The sequence below is a fragment of the Nesoenas mayeri genome, assembly GCF_963082525.1.
Source record: "Nesoenas mayeri genome assembly, chromosome: 3".
Classification (NCBI taxonomy): domain Eukaryota; kingdom Metazoa; phylum Chordata; class Aves; order Columbiformes; family Columbidae; genus Nesoenas; species Nesoenas mayeri.
In genome coordinates, this window is record NC_137544.1 from 115606169 (window position 1) to 115624367 (window position 18199).

Genomic DNA, 18199 nt, shown 5'->3' on the forward strand with positions numbered 1-18199 from the left:
CACTCCTCCAGAGACTTACAGCACACTTAGTTTACAGGTCGGTGCCCTGTGTCAGACGCAAGCCCTGACAGCTGTAGCTCCACGTCTGAGATGTGTCCCAGAGTGGGCTGGTTCTAACTCTTGCAGAACCGCTGCATTGGGACTCTGCTCCACAGGAAAACCACAGCTACATCTCCCTGCAAGCCTACACCGTACAGACTGCAAAGACCTGCGCTAGAAGGTAACAGGAAGAATTCCAAGAAAAAAATTACTGGTAACTGTCTACACTCACATCCATGTATCACCCTTCAAAAACAGAAAAAATTCTTCCTTTCTTAGGTATGACTAATCATGAAATCAATTATAGAGAAAACTGATGCTGTAGGTGCATTAATCTTGTAAACCATTCCCATATGGATGAATATTCTTCAAGCCTGTTGTTTATAACAACTTTTAAATATGTGCCCTCCTTAGCTGGGGCCTTGGGATGGCGATGGCAGCTGCACCCCTGCTCCCCCCCCTGCTTAATGTTATAGTTGGGGAATAAAATGAAATGCACATTATTAAATGAATGTTATTGCAGTATAAAATCCTACCAGGACAAATTTTATGTATGTCTGTATGTAAAAATTGGTGTGTGTGAGACAGAGAGATATGTGTTTATAAATTACACACACTAAGAAAAATACTTATGTATTATCTTACAGCTATATACATTCATTAGAAAGAAACTGATCAACCCCTGTCAAGGAGACTGTGCAGCAGCTGTTATCAGTTCTTTGGCATCCAGGAAACGAATGCTACTTTGTGTCTGAAGAGGAGGAAAATCTTCTCAGTATTCTCTTGCTTCTTGAAATTGCTTGTAATAGTCTTCGTCTGAAGGGTTTTCTGTACACTTCTGCCCATTGTTTGGAGGCCGTGCCTCATTGTATCGGCTCCAGTCACCTTTGCATATAATCCAAGGCAGAATGTCCACTTTGTAATGGAGTTCTGCTGAGAATTCGATGCTGATCAGGTTTGGCGTACCTGCCCCTTTCCCTCTGGTGATGAGCTGCATATTATCATCGTAGCAGCAGTGCTGTGCTGCGAGCGTCGTGCTTTCCAAAGAGAGCATGGAGCGGATGCAGTATCGTGCAGTGGGCTTATAGATGTCCAGTTTTTCCTTTGGACCACTTGCATCTTTCCAGCGAAAGTTTTTCCTCTTAATTCGATCATAGATTTCAGCAGTGCTGTATGCAACTTCTCTGGGGTAGGAGCATGGGCAGCTGGGAAGATCGTTGACCACTTTGTGCATATATTTCTTCAAGAACTCGCTTTTGCAGCTCATCCATCTCTCACAGCTATCAGTATCTGTTTAAGGGCAGGAAATGGAAACTTAAGATACGTTATGCAGCATCCCAGTTCCTATGATCAATGATAACAAAGCGTAACTGTTCAGTGCTTTGCTTAAGAAAGAAAGGGCTGTCAAAGCTTGAGTCCCTGCCCACAACGTGTTAATGTGCTGTCTTGTAAGATAAAGAAATCACACCTGCAACCGCCTTTAGGGCCTCAGGCAGTGCTAGTTGGAGTTAACAGTGCAGCACCGCACTGGTAAGAATCTCTGACAAGAATCTCTGACATTTCTCTATCTGGTGAATTCTAGTTAAGCTGCTGATATCCCCATGTGGCACAAAAGACATTGTCATGCGACAGAACTGAAATAGGGAAAGGACGGTGATTTGAAGCCAGTCTCCAGTTTAAACCCTTACTTCACACACTCAACTTGTCAGAACAGCAGATTCAGCTGTTGAAGGATTAAGTTCCTCATGATGCTAGAAGTACCAAGATGGCAAACAAGGCCAGGATTACTTTTTCTCAAGTTCATTATTAAGCCCTAATTCAGCTTTTCTTTGAACTAACAAATACTTCTTTCTATTTGTTGTCCATCTTCCAAAGGGGTATTTCAAGCAGCTGTAGTTCAACCATAGAGCTGGACATCTTGGCTGGCTTCTCACAAATGCAGCAAAAAAAAAGATTCAGATTCTAAAAGGGCATGTGTCATAATATCAGTGTCTGTACATTAAGAAGACTTAATGGCACTAGAGCCATGATCTATAGCTGGGATTAAAGAGATTTATAGACTAGTAGCATATTTAATACTGGCACTTCATTATTTTGCAAGAGTCTTGGGAGAATTCAGTCAAATGTCTCCTACCTAAAACATTATTTAAGGTGTCTGTATCATGCTATGGGCTTTCATAAAAAACGTGCACGTCTTGCTCCACAGCTACTTAACAGGGCTCTGGAGTAAGGCAAAGGCTGGGACCTCTTACAGCAAACATTCTTGCAAAATATTTACTTAGTGATCTGTGTCCTGTTTTTCTATCTCCTCAAACAGTCCTATCCCTGCTGTCATTAACTATTGTTTTCTACCACCATGGGAGGGAGGTGCTGGATTACATTATTTATCCAATTAGTCCAGCATCCAGTGTCTGAGAGTGGCCATGCTATGGTTTCATTGGAAGGATGAAATCAGAACATTATAGATGTTGGACTGAGGTTTACATAGGTCAGTATTGTCATGTCTATAAAATTGCTTTAGCTAACCCTACTGCAGCATACACAGTTATAAAAGCTATGCGTGCTCATAAAAGTAATTGTCATTTTTTTTAACGTGACAGCTGTACCTAAAATGCCTTTATATTTTTATGTGTTCGAAGCTATTTCAGGAAAATGCTAAACAGTGTTAGATTTTTCTTCCTCTGTTAGAGTCCAGCCTTAAGCCTCTTTGCTGAACTAGGACAGAGAATTACCATTTCATAATAAAAGGCACAGACATTTGCTAAGAGTTAAGAGGAGAAAGATTCAACCACAGAAGTAATCTAAGGTTCAGGTCATTAACTTAAGTAAGATTATAAATGGCCCTTTTTACTGACACTTTTAATGGTAAACTCAAAATCTTGGTCCCGCAGTGAGAATCAAACCAGGAAAAACTCAGGAAGTCCCTTATCTATTACTGAAAGACTGACTAGGCTGCTTACCAACTTCAAACAGTTTGGTAGCGTTGAAGTCTTCACTTCCCGCGAGTAGGCTCACTTCTGTGGCCGCTGTCCGGAAGGTGTCTTCGATCCCTAGGACAAACACATGTCAGCACTGCTGGTGTTTTCCTGCCACAACACAATGCACCCAACTGCCTCCCTGCCACCCGCTCCTTCAAGGTGCTTTGTCTGGCAGGGTATAATCTGGAGTTGCTGCTGGAGGGAGCGCTCATTTGAAAGTACAACGACCAGGGAATCTGGTGTTAGGAAGACAACGCATTAGCTTAGCCCCAAGGTCAAAAGTTTTCAAATTTGAGTGCTTAGATTTTATTTAAGCAACAAACTGGTTAGTTATGAACCCAGTGCAGTGACAGCATTGGGGGAACCTATTTTGTTCCTCCTCTTCCTGACACAAGGCTTGCAAGCATCTCCCAGTAATTCAATAAAAACCAAATAAAACATCAGGATCTTAAGATATCAGGATCTTCCAACAACCTCAGTGTTTGCTCTCAGTAGAGAGAAACATGGATTACCAGAAAACATATTAATTTATCTTGACAAAGTGAGCGTCCTTTCTTCGCTGCTTTAGTTTGGCCTACCGACCAGCCTAGTGTTTCCCTAATGTTTCTGTGCTATGTAGCCTTAAAACAAATGACTCTTCAAAGAAGCATCTGAACAGGTTTTGTCTTTTTTTTTTTCCTCTCTGTTAAATTAAAGACCTCCAAAGAGAGCAGAAAGCTCTTTAATATGTGATGACTGTATGGTTAATAATGAAGTCTCTTCACCATCCATCTTCTTGCCAATGAACTTTCTCCTGATCTCCTGAACCAGGGCATAATAGTGGCTTGCAAAGCTTCAAAACAGCCTCAGGCTGCTTTTCAATAAAATTATCATAGGGTTTTGCCTTAGCTCCAGCAGTAGATGCAGAATAACAGATACCCAAGAACCCATTATAAGGCAGTAATTCACTGCTGGAATTGTAAACAGCAGAAGCTGAGCTTTGCCCTTGTAATTTTAAAAATGTCAGCACAGTCTCAAAGAGTGAATATATTTTGCTTGCTGATCGTTGGGGGTCTGGTATATGACATAATATATTTTTTCAAGTTTGCCACTGTTTGATGCGAGCTGGTAATAAATACTGGAGAATATAACTGGGGGCTACATCCTTTCTTCTGGAATTAACCCCTTATTATTGAGGTTTTAGGATGTATGAGAACATCCAGAAACATTTTTCTCCTGAGCAGCCTCGCAGTCATTACCTTGCAATGGCCATACGCATCTATCTGTGAGTGAGAAACTGCTCCAACTCTCTCACTGAGGCTCCTAAGTCTGCTCTCCATCACTGCTGACATTTTACTTCCCATCAAAAAAAACCTGACCTACAGTTTAAGAATTTTTGCCTTTCTGAGTCATTAAGTAAACTCAGTGAAATGCATACCACCACGGCATGTGTTTTTACTTCTCTCCCATCTCGGGAAGTAATGAAATTGCACATATCCCATGCATTGTGGCAACTACTGCATTACAAACTTGCCTAAATCCAGACACGCAGCAGCATTGAAAGAACACCATGGGAAAGTTTTCCATAGCAGCTTTACGTTTTTATGATGTAGGCTGGAGTGCTCAGCCTTGCATTTACCAAAGCAAAAACTGCCTGATGGTACAGACACATCTCTCACTGGCATTTAAATGTCAGTGCCTGGAGACAGACAGGAGCTAAGGTGAGGCTCCTTGGCCATATTTTCTGAACACATTCCAGCCAAAACTATACATTCCTTCATCCCACTGTTCACAGCTGTTGCAGAAGCAAACTTGCTGTTTTATAATTCTCCAATTATCAAGCAACATGTAATGAAACAGAGATGACATTTTCATCTTAACATTTGACTTTCTGGGGCAGGAAACTTTGTAGCTAAACACCCAATGAACCCAAAATCTCTGGAGTGAAACATAAAGCAGGTATTTAAAGTATTGTTTTCCTATTAATACACATGCAGTCTTAAAGCAACTCTGTATATATAGGGCACAAAACTTTCAAGCCATATGACTGGAAGAGAGCTATTTGTTCACAACACAAGCATAACCATTCACTGCACAGCAAAACGAGCTCACTGAGGTAACAGCACAGCTGCTTTAAAATTCTAAAATTAGTACAAATTTGTTTCAGGAGAGTAGATTTGGAATACAAATCGTACTGTGCACAAAAAATTACTGCCGTAACCTAAAAAAAGCCTGTATGTGTCTTGTAAGTCCCAGGGGATAGTAGCCTGCATCTAGCAGCGTATTATTACTAGCAAAGAACCTGCCATTTCATAAAAAGCCTTGAAAATGGTCTCGACCGCCTCTCCCCACCCCCTGTGCCGGCAGTTGACGTGAACATGGTCACACCTGGGCAGTTGGGCCTGTCGCAGGTGCGGGACTCGGTGGCGGTGCAGGCGTACCCACAGGACCTCGTCCGCTTCTGGCTGCCGCTCCCGCAGGTGACGCTGCAAAGGGACCACAGGCTCCAGTCTCCCTCGCCATCAATGTAATCTGTGGAAGAACAAAGATGAGGAAGGAAATGAAGAAACAAAACTCCTACTACCCAAAACTACCGTGTAGTGTTTTTTATTAAGAAGGCAAAACACGAATGGAATCCAGATGTCTCTACCTGAAGCCTGGGCTAAACGCCAGGCGTGAGCCTGCTGTTTAAATGGTTTTCACACTTGATGTTCCTCAGGGAAATGCATGCAACATTATTTGAAAAAATATTTCCTTTCTCTTTTGACCTTTTGGCAGCTGAGAATCCTCAGCTGCATAGCAGGGTCATGAACTAACAGTACACTTCTATTCACATAATTTCGCTGTATATAGGAATGTTTTCTGACCACAGACTAATCAGGCACAGGATAAATAATAAGTTTGATTTTTTCCACTTTTCAAAACACACAGTAATTGCACAACAATACTCACGTAATTAATTTTTAGGCCACAATGCTGAGAGTCATGCATGAAAATTGCAGTTTTGTTGTTTTTCAGGCAGATATTACAGTAATACTGCCATGAATATAGGAAACCGCATAGGCATCTTGCACCCGGAACAACATGCAATTTGTAGTGTTTCATGCGAATTATGAAATGACACCGAATCTGACTGCTTACTAGCAGGAACCTTCTGAAAAAATGAAACACAACTTTATTCTCTTCCAGGAAACAGCCAAGGGTGAGCGATACCAAGACTGCACCACCATGGCCCGGTACCACTGTAAGTCTCTAAACCCCTTAGAACCAGCCTCCTTTGTTTGCTGAGGTCACTGGTGCACATCCCACCTTGTGAAAGACACCAAATGGAGTCCAGGAACCGATCCCAGTTTTCTTGCCTTCCCGCTGGCCTCCCCTGTTGAACATAGTGTCTTGCTAGGGAATTTCTGGCTTAAAGGATCTCTCTGCAACCTACGGGAGATATTTAACTGATCCCGTGATCAAAACTTGTGACCTTTGCTCTTTTGTGTTAAACCAGTACTGATAGCAAAGCAAAATTTGGTTTAGTGACCCTGGGCCAGCCCTGCTGTCTAGCTATAGGCTGAATGTGTATATTCAGACAAGAAACAGTGACAGATCCCTGCCTGCACTGTCCTCTGTGCTACACACACAATTCCTGCTCACCCTCCACTGCCATGCTGTCTGTGGGCTTCCTGAGCTGGTTAGTAGAACATGTAACTTGATTTGTACCATATGTAATGACTGACGACAACTCTGTGGGGTGCTATTAAACATTTATTGCCAGGAGTATGGGAAGGTTATATATCTAACTTGTAGCAAGCTGCCTAGATGCGAGTTCCTCGTGGCAAGGACCTTACGTGCTTTTCCTCCTTTTCTTGCACTGCTACTGACTGGGAAGCCACCACACCTGACTCAGGTGTCCATGGTGCGCTGTGGGTGGGAACATCTCTACTGTCTGTGCACACAGACCCGCGATTCTGGGGTTCACCAAGAGGTGAGCACTACAGCAGTCTGAAGAGGCATCAGACATCTTTGGACAATGTGATCTGCTCTCTCGCCCTGGCCCTGCTCTCCTTCCCAGCTCTTTTCCAGCTCTGAATTACTTCCTCCATGTGGCTGGTGAGGCAGAGGGCAGGTGAGCAGGTGCAGGATGAGGGAGATGGGGGCCCTGAAATGTGTGAACAGGTCAGCGGGTGGAACTAGCACAAAAGCACCATGGTGGGCAGGACCTGCTGCTGCATCCTCCTGGCCAAGGCCACTGGCACACAACATTTTGAGTCAGTAAGAAAGCCAGGAGTCTTTTCCAATTAGTAACGTGCTCTGGTGTACGGCAGGGAGCTCTAGGGTAATTTTTAGACCTACCTACCTAGTGTTATACTGCACTATGAAACACACAGTATCTACTATTAAATATACCACATGAGGTTTTCAACTGGACTTCAACCTGTTCTTCCTGTTCTTATATTTGTAATTATTTTTTTTCCTACCACAATTATTTATGAAAGCAATTTTATTTTACCTAAATTAATAACTACCTAATATATGAATTCTTGGTAATAAAGTGAGCTCACAAATAAATGCAGGTGCAAAAGGAAGGGACAGACAATCTTCTGGCTAGAAAACTGAATACATATGTGTATGTTTAAATGCACCATTCCATGAAAAGTCTCTCTCTCAATTGCTAAGGCTCTAGGTCCTAAAGTTAACCAAAACAGGGGAAAAATAAGACTGAATCAGTGCATGACAGCACCTCTGCAGTATCTAGGGAATGCAACAGAAGTGCCAGGGTGAAAGTACTGTGGCTTTGAAACCCTATGGTAACTACATACATTTGAAACCCTGTGCTAACTACAATGCATTTACATACAATTAAATCCGAGAGGCTCTGAGCTACCTGTGAACACATTAAGGAGTCCACCTCCTGTGAGTCATTCCCATGTGGCCAGTTACAGCCCACTGGGGCAGTGAATAACTGTAGCTCCTCTCTGGTTCTAGTTTCTGCAACTCTTTCATACAACAAGCTGAAAACAATTGGTTTTGCCATGACACATCTGGAAGAGAATTACACACGCAAATACATAATGTTCCTGCTGCATATGCCACTCCCCACACATGCACCAACATAATTCATCTTATTTATGTATTCACCAAATACTACCACATTTTAGATTTTGCTTATTTATCCAATAATTGTATTTTGGTTCCCAAACCACCACATGATTCTAAATTTGTACTTATCCTTACTCTAAAAATAAATATGAAACCTTGTTTCCTTTGCCTTTAAAAAAAGCACTCTTGCGACTAAAAAAAGGTCCTCTTATGGGATAACTGGTATGATTTTTCAAGATTACAGACTTACTAGAGGAATGCAGCTACCACAGTACAGCTTGTGCATCTGCACAGATTTGTATTTAAAAGCTGATGAACAAAAGCCACATGTCGAAAATTTATGTTTTGCTTGGCCTCCTTTCAGCGATGCCTCACCATTCTCATTTCCCCCAACCTCGTTTTTACAATCCCAAGATGCCTGTAAAAAGCCTGGAACACAAACTTACCATACTCTGGCTGCTCCTTGGACTCAAATGTCCGGTGACTGGGTGTGTGACCATCCCACCCACTGAGAGGGTTTAGGAAGTTGCTGTCCTCAGTGTTGCTGTCATACTTGTAGTCCTGGTCACCGCTGCTCATGCGGGTCAAGGTGGAGGACCTCTGCCACCAGCTTCTCAAGTCGGGTGATGGGACTGGCCAGCTGGGCTTGCTGCTTTCTTTCTGCAGATCCTTGTCTGCCTCGGTGTCAGGGCCATCCACCACTTCAATGGTAACCTGTGGGATTCAAAACAGAGCAGCCTGTCAGTCACTGTGTCCTCCTAGTCACTGGGAAACTTTCTATACAGTGAAGACAAATGCCTGGTGATGCCTTGCAAAGGGGCTGTGTAATAGTGTAGGGTTCACTTGTTGTAAACCACATGTGGATTACTGAGCCTGGAGATACGCAGCGGCTGAGTGATTCCTTCTGCTACCTCTGCTGAATCAGACCTTGGAACAAAGGCTAGGAAAAATCCTGCACAAAATAGTAACTCATGCTGTGTTTAAAACCTTTGCAGCAGAATTTTCTGCCTTATGGGGAAAAGATGTTTAAACCTCAACATACATGACCAGGAAAAAGAAAAGCAGATCTGTTACTCTAGTTACGCTGAGGCTGAATTGGAGGCAAGGATGAAGCACACCAGCTTGCAGAGCACATTCCAGGGACTTGAACTGACTCCAGACAGAGCTAAGTCAGTGCATGAGTGCGAAGGTGGAAGATGCAGAGCCCAAGGTCTCTGCCGGGTTTGTGGCTGCTGTGCCCTCTGGCGACAGCTCAGCCTAACCCCCTGCACGGCCTCCCCGCAACACCAGTGTTTCCGTCACATATCAGCGTGGGCTGTCAGCGCTACGGGAAACCACACACACGGAACATGAGAGCCAGCAGCGATTCCAGCCATCGCCGAGCAGGTCCCTGGCTGCTGAGCTGTCTGAAGTAGGTCCCATTCTGCGCTGGAGCATATAATGATACACAAACCTTTAAGGTTTCTACACAAGCCCAGAGCCAAGATTTAATGTTTGCTGCCCAATTCCCTCACAGACATCATGAACATAGATATAATTCTGCACAGGCACTACCCTTGATTACTCCTTTTCTGTGCTGTACAATGGGTAATTATGAAAGTCTTAGATAAATAGTGTGCATGCATATAGGTGGCTATTTAGGTAGGAAACCTCAGAAACCTTGTCTTTGTGAAGCAAGGACAGTGTGGCCACAAATCATCAAATGCTCTGATGCTTTATGTGGTTCAGTGATTACACTGGACTGGCTAAACAACCGTGGTTCAGATGTGACTATCAGACACACCTGTAATCTTTAACAGGTATGGAAGTGCTCTTCATGTTTCATAGATTTACAAAGCAATCTTTCCAGACAGTGCTCCATGAAAATCAGGTTGTGTAAAGTCAGGAAAAACAGAATCATGTACTATTATGCTAAAAGTCATTTACATGGCTCTATGGAGTTGCTTTTGGATACAAGGTTTAGTTTTATACCATTGTTATTAGCAAAAATCAGAAGGCACAAAACCAAGAAAAAGAGAGAAAAGAGTGTCCGTGTTTCTTCAGCTACCTGTGATCCGCAGAGGAGTGTGACACGGGACGCAAACGGAACCACTGCCATAGCTGCAGACACAGCTGCCCAGACACGACAACACCTTTTTTGTAGAAAGGACATTTTGCATCTATTTCATACTTTGCATTTGACCGTAGACCAAGCATTGAAATGAAACAACTTTGAGGCTACTAAGAAGCTCCACTGGGAGCAAGAGCGAGGGAGAGTGCAGTTGTCAGCCTAATAGCATCTTTACACAAGAGATATTTTACTCCCAGACTAAATATGGAATTGGAATGATTACTTCATTTAACCTCAGTTTCTACAGACCAAGAATTAAAATGGATTTCATAAGTTTGAAAACACCAGGGTTAGTTTGGGGAGTCAAAATTGTTACATCTATCCAAGCAAAACAGAGTTCTCACAATAAGTGAACGGAAATAGTGTGACTGAGCGGCTCGTACTGTGCGCTGCTGGCCCGGCGCGGGGCTTCAGCAGTGCCCCCTCACAATTAGTATGACTCTAGCACTTCAGTAGCAAGTATTTTTAAGACCACATTAACTCTGTAAGTAATGACTCAGCAAAGTGAAAACAAAACAAACCCCAAAACCAAACAAAATCCTCTCATAAATAAAGGCAGGGGACACTTGATAATCATTCCATTTGCTTGGGTAATCTGTAGTTACCTGGTAGTGAGATGGGATGAACTTCCATGGTCTCAGGCAGGTACAGTTTGAAGAACCATATGGATTTTTAAAATGGTCTATTAGAAAACTAAACAAGCAAAATCCAGTGTGGCAGTCTGACACACACCTATAGTCCCCTCTCCCCTGTTTTAAGCTTTGATTATCAAGCTGGTTTTTTAACATGTGGCATAAAAAACACAGAGTGAAAGAAATTCTATGAAGAATCCTGGGATTGTGTGAACTGCCACTCTTGGCAATTAAAAATAAGATGAGTCTAGTTCTGTTTGTTTCCAGGGACTCAGCTTTGCTCTGCCCAATCCCATCTAATTCTAATGCACCTTCCAGGCAGGGAGGAAATCAGTGAGTAATCCCAGGAATCCCTCCATGGTGTTACCCAAAAGTGAGGGCAGAGGCATGAGAAGAGGCTGGTGCTTTGGGGAACAATTGCTCCTCTATCTCTCTGTAAAATTTTGAAAAATCAGCATTCACTGAATTCTTTCTAGTACTGACAATCCTAACAACATTAGCCCATGGCTATACACACACAAATACATCTACATATACATGATACACAAACGTGTATCTTGTTTGATTGGTTTCTGTACTGGGGCTCATTTATAAAAATGAAAAAAAAGAAATCAGATCCAGAACTACAGCGATTAGAAATGGACATTTAAAGCAGCTCTGGAAAAGTTTTCATGCTGTATAACTACTCCAACAAAAACATGTTCTCTCAAAAATTAAAAAATAGACCTAGTTTAGTATTTCTATCTTGGACACTATTTTAAAGACTTTGTTTTCTCTGTTTTCTTCTTCCAGTGATTATCAAAACTGTAAAGATTATTTATCCTCAAGCTTCCCAAAATGTCTGTGGTAACATGTTTCTTGTATAAATCCACAAACATCTCCAGAAGTATTCAAACCTAAAATAAAGCCACTTCTTTTATGGTTGGGTGAGCTATAAATAAGGATGTTCCTCTAAAAATTGTTAAAAGCGATTGGCATAGGTACCTTAAAACAACAGATTTGCAGTCACTTTCTAAGGAAACAAATGTATCAAGCGCAGATGTCTTGAGACACCAACATCCAATTTTCTCCTGGCCAAAAATATAGAGAAGATAAATATTATTCCTGCCTGTTGGAGTGCACAAAAAGTTCTGTTTACTTCATCCTGTTTACTGAGACAATGTTTCTGAATTCACTTCAATGGCGTAAACATTGCCCTAGGCAACTGGAAGATAATGTCTCAGGAAGAACTACATTGGCAATATTGTGCTACAACATTTCTGCCTGTTTCCTTCATGCAGCTGATGCAAAGTTTAATGCAGAACTTGCCATTTTAAGTCAGCAATGAGGTACCTACAACAGCAGAACTGAGTTCATTATAAGACACTGAAATGGTAAATGTAGGTTTACACCACGTAACTTCAGTTAAAACGGTATCGGTAGTGACACCAGTTCTGTCATGAGAGCTCACTTAGGACAGTTCTCTGGACACAGCTCAGTATTACAGACAGTGCTGAGTTTTTGGTGACAATACTGAGAGGGTGTTGCTTTCCAGTGCAGTGAAAGCAGCGGCTTCAAAGGGTAAATATAAATGCTACCTAAATATACATCAAATAAAATGTGTTAAAGATGACATGATAAAGATAGAGGTGAGGAAAATGGGCATGGATGAACCTGGAGATGAGTTGGTTTGAAGACAACAATTTTTTCAAGGCAGATCACACTGCCTTGTTTCTTTGCAGTTTTGCAGGTTCCTAGAGCCGGTGGTTCTGTGTAGATATTTTTTAAAGAGAGGGCAGAAACTGAATAGATAGCAAAGAGCATAAATAAGGTAACACAGCAGCACTGGAGTGGCATGACTGCCGGATATGGCCCACAGGCCTCACACAAAATGACAAAGACAGCATATCACCAAGCAGGCAGCATTCAATTCTTCTGGCTTAAAATCACTCCTATCAATTATTACCAATCTCACAGCTCAAAGAGAGGATAACAAGCACAACAAATTTAATCACATACTGATTTACTTCAGTTTTCCAGGCTCCAAATAGAGGATCTGCTGCAGAGAAGAGCCGAGAGGTTATAGGAGGTTGCTTGGAACAGACAAGAAAAACTCATCGGGAATGGGAAATGAGCAGGTTCCTACACACCACCCATGTCACGCCTTTCTGTTACTAAGGAGTAAAAACAATTCTGTCTTACTCTGACAAAGACTGCCTAGCCTATAGCTAGTTTATCAAATGAGCACAAACCAACACAAAACGGATTCTCCACTTGCGAAAGGAAATCCAAACAAAATATGTGATCAGTTTTTGTAATTGTCTTCTTGTCTAGAAGTCTGTCAGGCGTCGACAGAATAGTTAAAATGACAAAAAGAAAGAACGAAAAAAAGAAAACCCAAACAGACCAACCTGCAAACCAAACAGCCAGCCTTTGCTCAGCAGCAGCTACCACAGTTACTCTCAACCAACCAGCGTGGATGCAATGCTAAAGCATAAAATGCCACTTGGAATGTCGGGAGATTTTACAAGGCACCACAGAAAGACCAGCAAGTGTCCTCCTGGTCTTGCTGCAAGGAGTCAAATGTTATTTGGATTACTGTAGCTCTGACTGCCGATTCTGAGGTTTGTCTAGAAGGCAATTCACTCTACTGATATTTGATTACCACGTGATAAATACAGTAGTACCTGGGGACGTGTTCATTTTCTGAACTCCTGTGATGGTTTTCTGATCTCCATCCATTCCAAAGACCACACAACTAAGTCATGATACAGCAACTGCTCTCTCAGGGGAGACGAGAGAAGGAATGGCCACAAAGAGAACTCACTGCAGTATCTTTTCAACCTGCTTTTTCAGGCTGAGTTTTATATCTGTTTATTAGGTTTTCAAATTTTTCAGGTATAATTCCCCTTAAAAATGTTATTTATGGTCTGTGCAGGTTTGTAATAGTGGAAGGGAAAAGAAGTTGTGGGTCTTTGAGAAGTAATGTGGCCATTCTGCTAGATTAACGCACACAGGCTTTTTTCTGCTTGCCAACCTACTCTCCTAGGAGGACTTGAAAATTAACACCCCCAGGATTGTAACTTAAGAGCCCAAAGCCATTGTGCAAAAAGAAAAATTAGTATCAATTCTGCTCTCACCTGCCGAACAGCTGATGAGAAAACTGCAAGTCAAAAAGTGTCATTATTTCCACTCAGATCAGTACGGTACTGTTTAATGAGCAAGATTTCACTAAAATCCTGCTTTTCCCAAAAGAGTGGGCCACCTTTTATGACCTTTAGGCAAAGAAATAAACTTTAATTGACTCTGTAATGAATTAATTGGAGTTTAATCTCCATGAGGCCTGCCCTGCTACAGGACTGTCAACCAGGAAATTAAAGCAGCTTTGTATATCCCTGAGCAGGCTCAAAATAATGCAGCACTTAGGGAGCCTGTTTCTGAAAGCGATGATCCTTGTGCACAAGAGCTCTGTGATTCATGTCGCCCAGTGTTTCCCAGTTCACAGGCCCAGGCGTCCCAGTTCTGTGTCCAGCAAAACTGCTGACAGTTTGCTGACACATTTGCAGGATCAGGTGGTGGAAAAAAGGTCAGTTACTATAAAGACAAGCCAGGGAAATGTTTCCATCTTATTTATCTGTTTCCTGGGTCTAAACATTAAACGCTGTTACTAATCAGAGAAGGTTTTTGTTTCCTCCTGTCCTCCTCTGCGGTTTACATCCTGCTCAGTGATGTTATTTACCTCAAGCCACAATCTGGGGCCCCTATAGCTTCCCTACCTAGGGCTTTCTGGAAGGCGTCTCCTCGCGTGAGGGATGCGTACAGTTACCACATGTTGAACACGTTTACTACCTCGGCCCATCAAGTATTGGACGGGCACTGATCCCAACCTGCGAGGCTTCTTAACCTCCCAAGCCATCTGTGACATAATGGAGACTCAACTTGGAATGGCCTGTCCTTGCCCAATCGTGTCCGTCTCCTGCCAGTAGATCTATTATATCTTTATGAATGTACTTCTCAGGCATATCAAAAGGATGGTAATTTTGTGGGCTGAGGGATTATAAAAAGCCAGGAATTAATTTAACTGGAAAACCAGTTCTATTAGTGTATTGTTTTTATAAGCACATCTTAGGCAGAACAACACTTCAATTTATTGTTTTGGTTAGAAAAGACTGCTTATTAATGCCAATTTTGCTTTAAGGCTCTGAATTAAAACCAAATCACTAATTTTTTCCTTTTTCTAATCCATGAAGTTTCAAGATGGAAGTGGCTTGTAAGAGCCAATTCCAAACCCAAGAACAGTTTGGGGAATAACATATAATAAAGTTTCTTGCAGACAACTTTTTTTTACTGCGGGTAGCTGCTGCAGAAATTAAAAGTCTCAGTTCCACACAGAGGATCACATTTTGAGCTGCAACTTAAAGACTCTTATAACCTTATAAAGTTCTCTTATAACCTTTGGGGATGGTTGCATTTTATAATAGCACACAAAAAGAGCATCTTTTTACAACCAAATTTTGTAACAAAATATGAGGAAGAGAATTTAAAATATGCATATAATATCAACAAACAGAATATGTTCTAAAATGACAATAGCAAAGATGGGTTTAGTACATGCTACCAACACTATCCAAAGAGAAATTCAGAAAAAAATGAAATCTGTCCATCCACTTAAGACAAAAAGGATATGATTATATATATAAACCATGATATATAATGTATATTATATTAATTCTCTCTTGGTGCTAGTGAAAGGGTGTTCTGACTGCACGTCATAGAAGCCAGGCTGAAAGTTCTCTTGGTTCAATAAAACAATTTTGTGCGGCTCATTAAAAAACCAGACATTAACATAAATCTGTACCTGAATGTTGGGATTCTGCCCGTTGATATCTGCTTTTGACAGGTCAGGAAAGTTTGGGAGATCCAGGAGGAAAGATCTGGGTCCATCTCTTTGCAGGGACGTATGCCCGTTTTCCTGCCTGAATCGCTGCTTTGGGAACGGCCGGTGGGCAGCCTGGAGATCAGGGTATTCTCTTCTGTCCTCGGGGTTCAGGGTGAAGCCATCTTCAGAAGAATGGTCATCTGCAGCGAGTGTGTTCTGGGGGAAAAAGCAACACACTGTAACAACAAGGGAGAGAGCGTGCGGTCCTGCCAGTGCCCTGGCTGCAGCTCCCTGCCAGTGATGGAAATCCTCAGGGCACACAGACTTGTGGCGCCCTACGGAAGAACATGGGACTTACGACTGGTATGTTCTAGAGTGCTCATGAGTTTCACATCTGACTCTCACTGAAATATACTTAGGCACAGTGTTGCAAATCTGTAAGTAAACCAAGTCAGACTCGTGTGCTTCGCGCTTTCAGGTTCCCATAACGCCGCAGCCTTGCGGTGAGCACCCACACATTGACATGAGCATCTAACCTACAGCAAATCTGGAAAGATGATGTGAAGCAACCCCACTTGCCACCGGTGTCCATCCAGACACCGTGCCATTGACCACAACTCTCTGGGTGTGACCAGCCAGTTCCTCATCCACCGAACAGTCCACCTATCCAATCCACACCTTTCCAATTTGGTGGAGCAAGACCACTGACTGCTCAGTCCATGTTGAAATTTATGGTATTAAAAGACCCCACTGCTGAACCGGCAACCCCCCCTCACTCTCCTCAGCCTGCAGCGAGTTCCATCTCATTGTCTGTGTTCCTCATCCAATTTCTCTGGTCTTGACCATCTGAACTGTCCTTCCTCTGGGATCTCATTTTCATGTTTGCCTAATGGTGGGATTGAATTTCACCAAGTTGTAGGTCAGCGGTTAATGCTTTTGTTATTGTTGAGCGTACTTTTGGGTTTTGTAGTACATTACAGCAGGCTGCCTCCAAACCAGTAGCACTGCTGCCACTGCCTTTGACCTCAGCGAGGAGATGGATATATTTAATATAAAAACACTCACTCCTGGGGTTAGGACTGGCCTGGGGACTCGGGGGAAAAAACCAGCATAGGAATCAAATCTTCTTAGGGCTACCAAAAAAATGCACAGGGCAGATTCAGCACAGGTTTTGGTTATGACTCAGCAGAAAAATTTAAGGCTTGAGGTCTTAATATGACCGCCTGGGGAGCTTTTATTTACAGTTCATAAAGAGACAGCAAGCATGGAGAGGGTAAATGTTAAAGACGTATCTTTTAAAACAAGCACAATTAAAGTGGAATGGCCACATGTGGTTCTGGCTCTACTGATGCATAATTTTGCCAGCATTTCTGGTTAAACACAATCTCCATCTAGCTCCCCTGGCTCAAATTAAGCTAGCATACCTTTTGTTAAGTTCTCGGATAGATAACAGTTCCAATGCCTTTTTCTTTATTTTGTGTTTATTTGCTTGCAAGGTTGACCTTTGAAGAGATTTTATAATACAATCTGTGCACATTACAGGAAAATATTCAGTCAGTTAAATAAACCAAGATCTAAGAGTTAATCTGGGACTAAGTGAAATAATCTCAAGCACAAACTAACGTGGTTCTCCTCTCCCTTTCTTGCAGCACTGCATTTCTAAGGAGCAAAATTAGACTTGGGACCATTAATGTTGTCTTGGTATTTTCACGATCAGAATGGTTACACTTTGAAAGTACCAAAAGGATACTTTTATACATCTATCCACAGCACAGACGCAAAAATTTCATTCTGAATTACTATACGTGTGCAGTGCTAAAAATGTATGTGCTTCTGACGGTCTGTATTGTTTGAAGGCTGAAAGAAGAAAGCTGCTCTTTGCTGAAGACCAGGTAGGACTTTCAGGTGCTTTTGGTGGGCCACCCATTAACACACCGCTTATTCGATATAAAGTAGAAAGCAAATCACACAGCAAGTTCTGAGAAACAAAACTGAGGCCCATTCATCTAAATTTAGGTTCCTTATCCATGTGCTAGTGCTTGAACTTAACACTTATCAAACAGAATTTAACTGCAAACTTCTTGGCACATGAGGATTACATGGCTTCTCAGTTATGTCTGAGACAGTATAATTGCATTGTTATTAAATTACTTCACACAGGAGTTTAAAAAGTGGTACTTAACTACTTTTTTCTTGGGTATCATGCCCATAATCTCGCCTTTATTAAAAATAAAGCGAGATTTTATTAAAAAATAATAAAATTCTCACATACAATTTCATCCTTTTCCTATCTGCTTGCCACTTCAGGAGCGTCTGGATTCTCCACATTAACATACCATGGAGGTAGAGCTGGGTAAGGACTTGAGGGTCCCATGCTTAATTCTCTGATAAGACTCGCTGTGTGATCTTGGCAGGTCATGGTCTTTCTGTGCCTAGATGGGGATAACAGCACTTCCCTTCCTCACTGTGATGTTTGCGGGGAGCTCAGCAACTACAATAATAAGGGCTATAT

At 42.1% G+C, this 18199-nt stretch overlaps 1 protein-coding gene across 1 annotated transcript in view; it reads right to left on the bottom strand.

The window, feature by feature from the left end:
• Window positions 1-811: 811 nt before the first annotated feature.
• Window positions 812-18199, bottom strand: part of ISM1 (isthmin 1) — a gene marked incomplete at both ends in the record, with an annotated part of 35996 nt that continues 18608 nt past the window's right edge. Inside the window, 5 exons of the mRNA XM_080340916.1 lie at window positions 812-1329; window positions 3000-3089; window positions 5385-5528; window positions 8534-8801; window positions 15667-15903. Coding sequence (XP_080197042.1) covers window positions 812-1329; window positions 3000-3089; window positions 5385-5528; window positions 8534-8801; window positions 15667-15903 — 1257 coding nt within the window. The remainder of the gene's footprint in view (window positions 1330-2999; window positions 3090-5384; window positions 5529-8533; window positions 8802-15666; window positions 15904-18199) is intronic.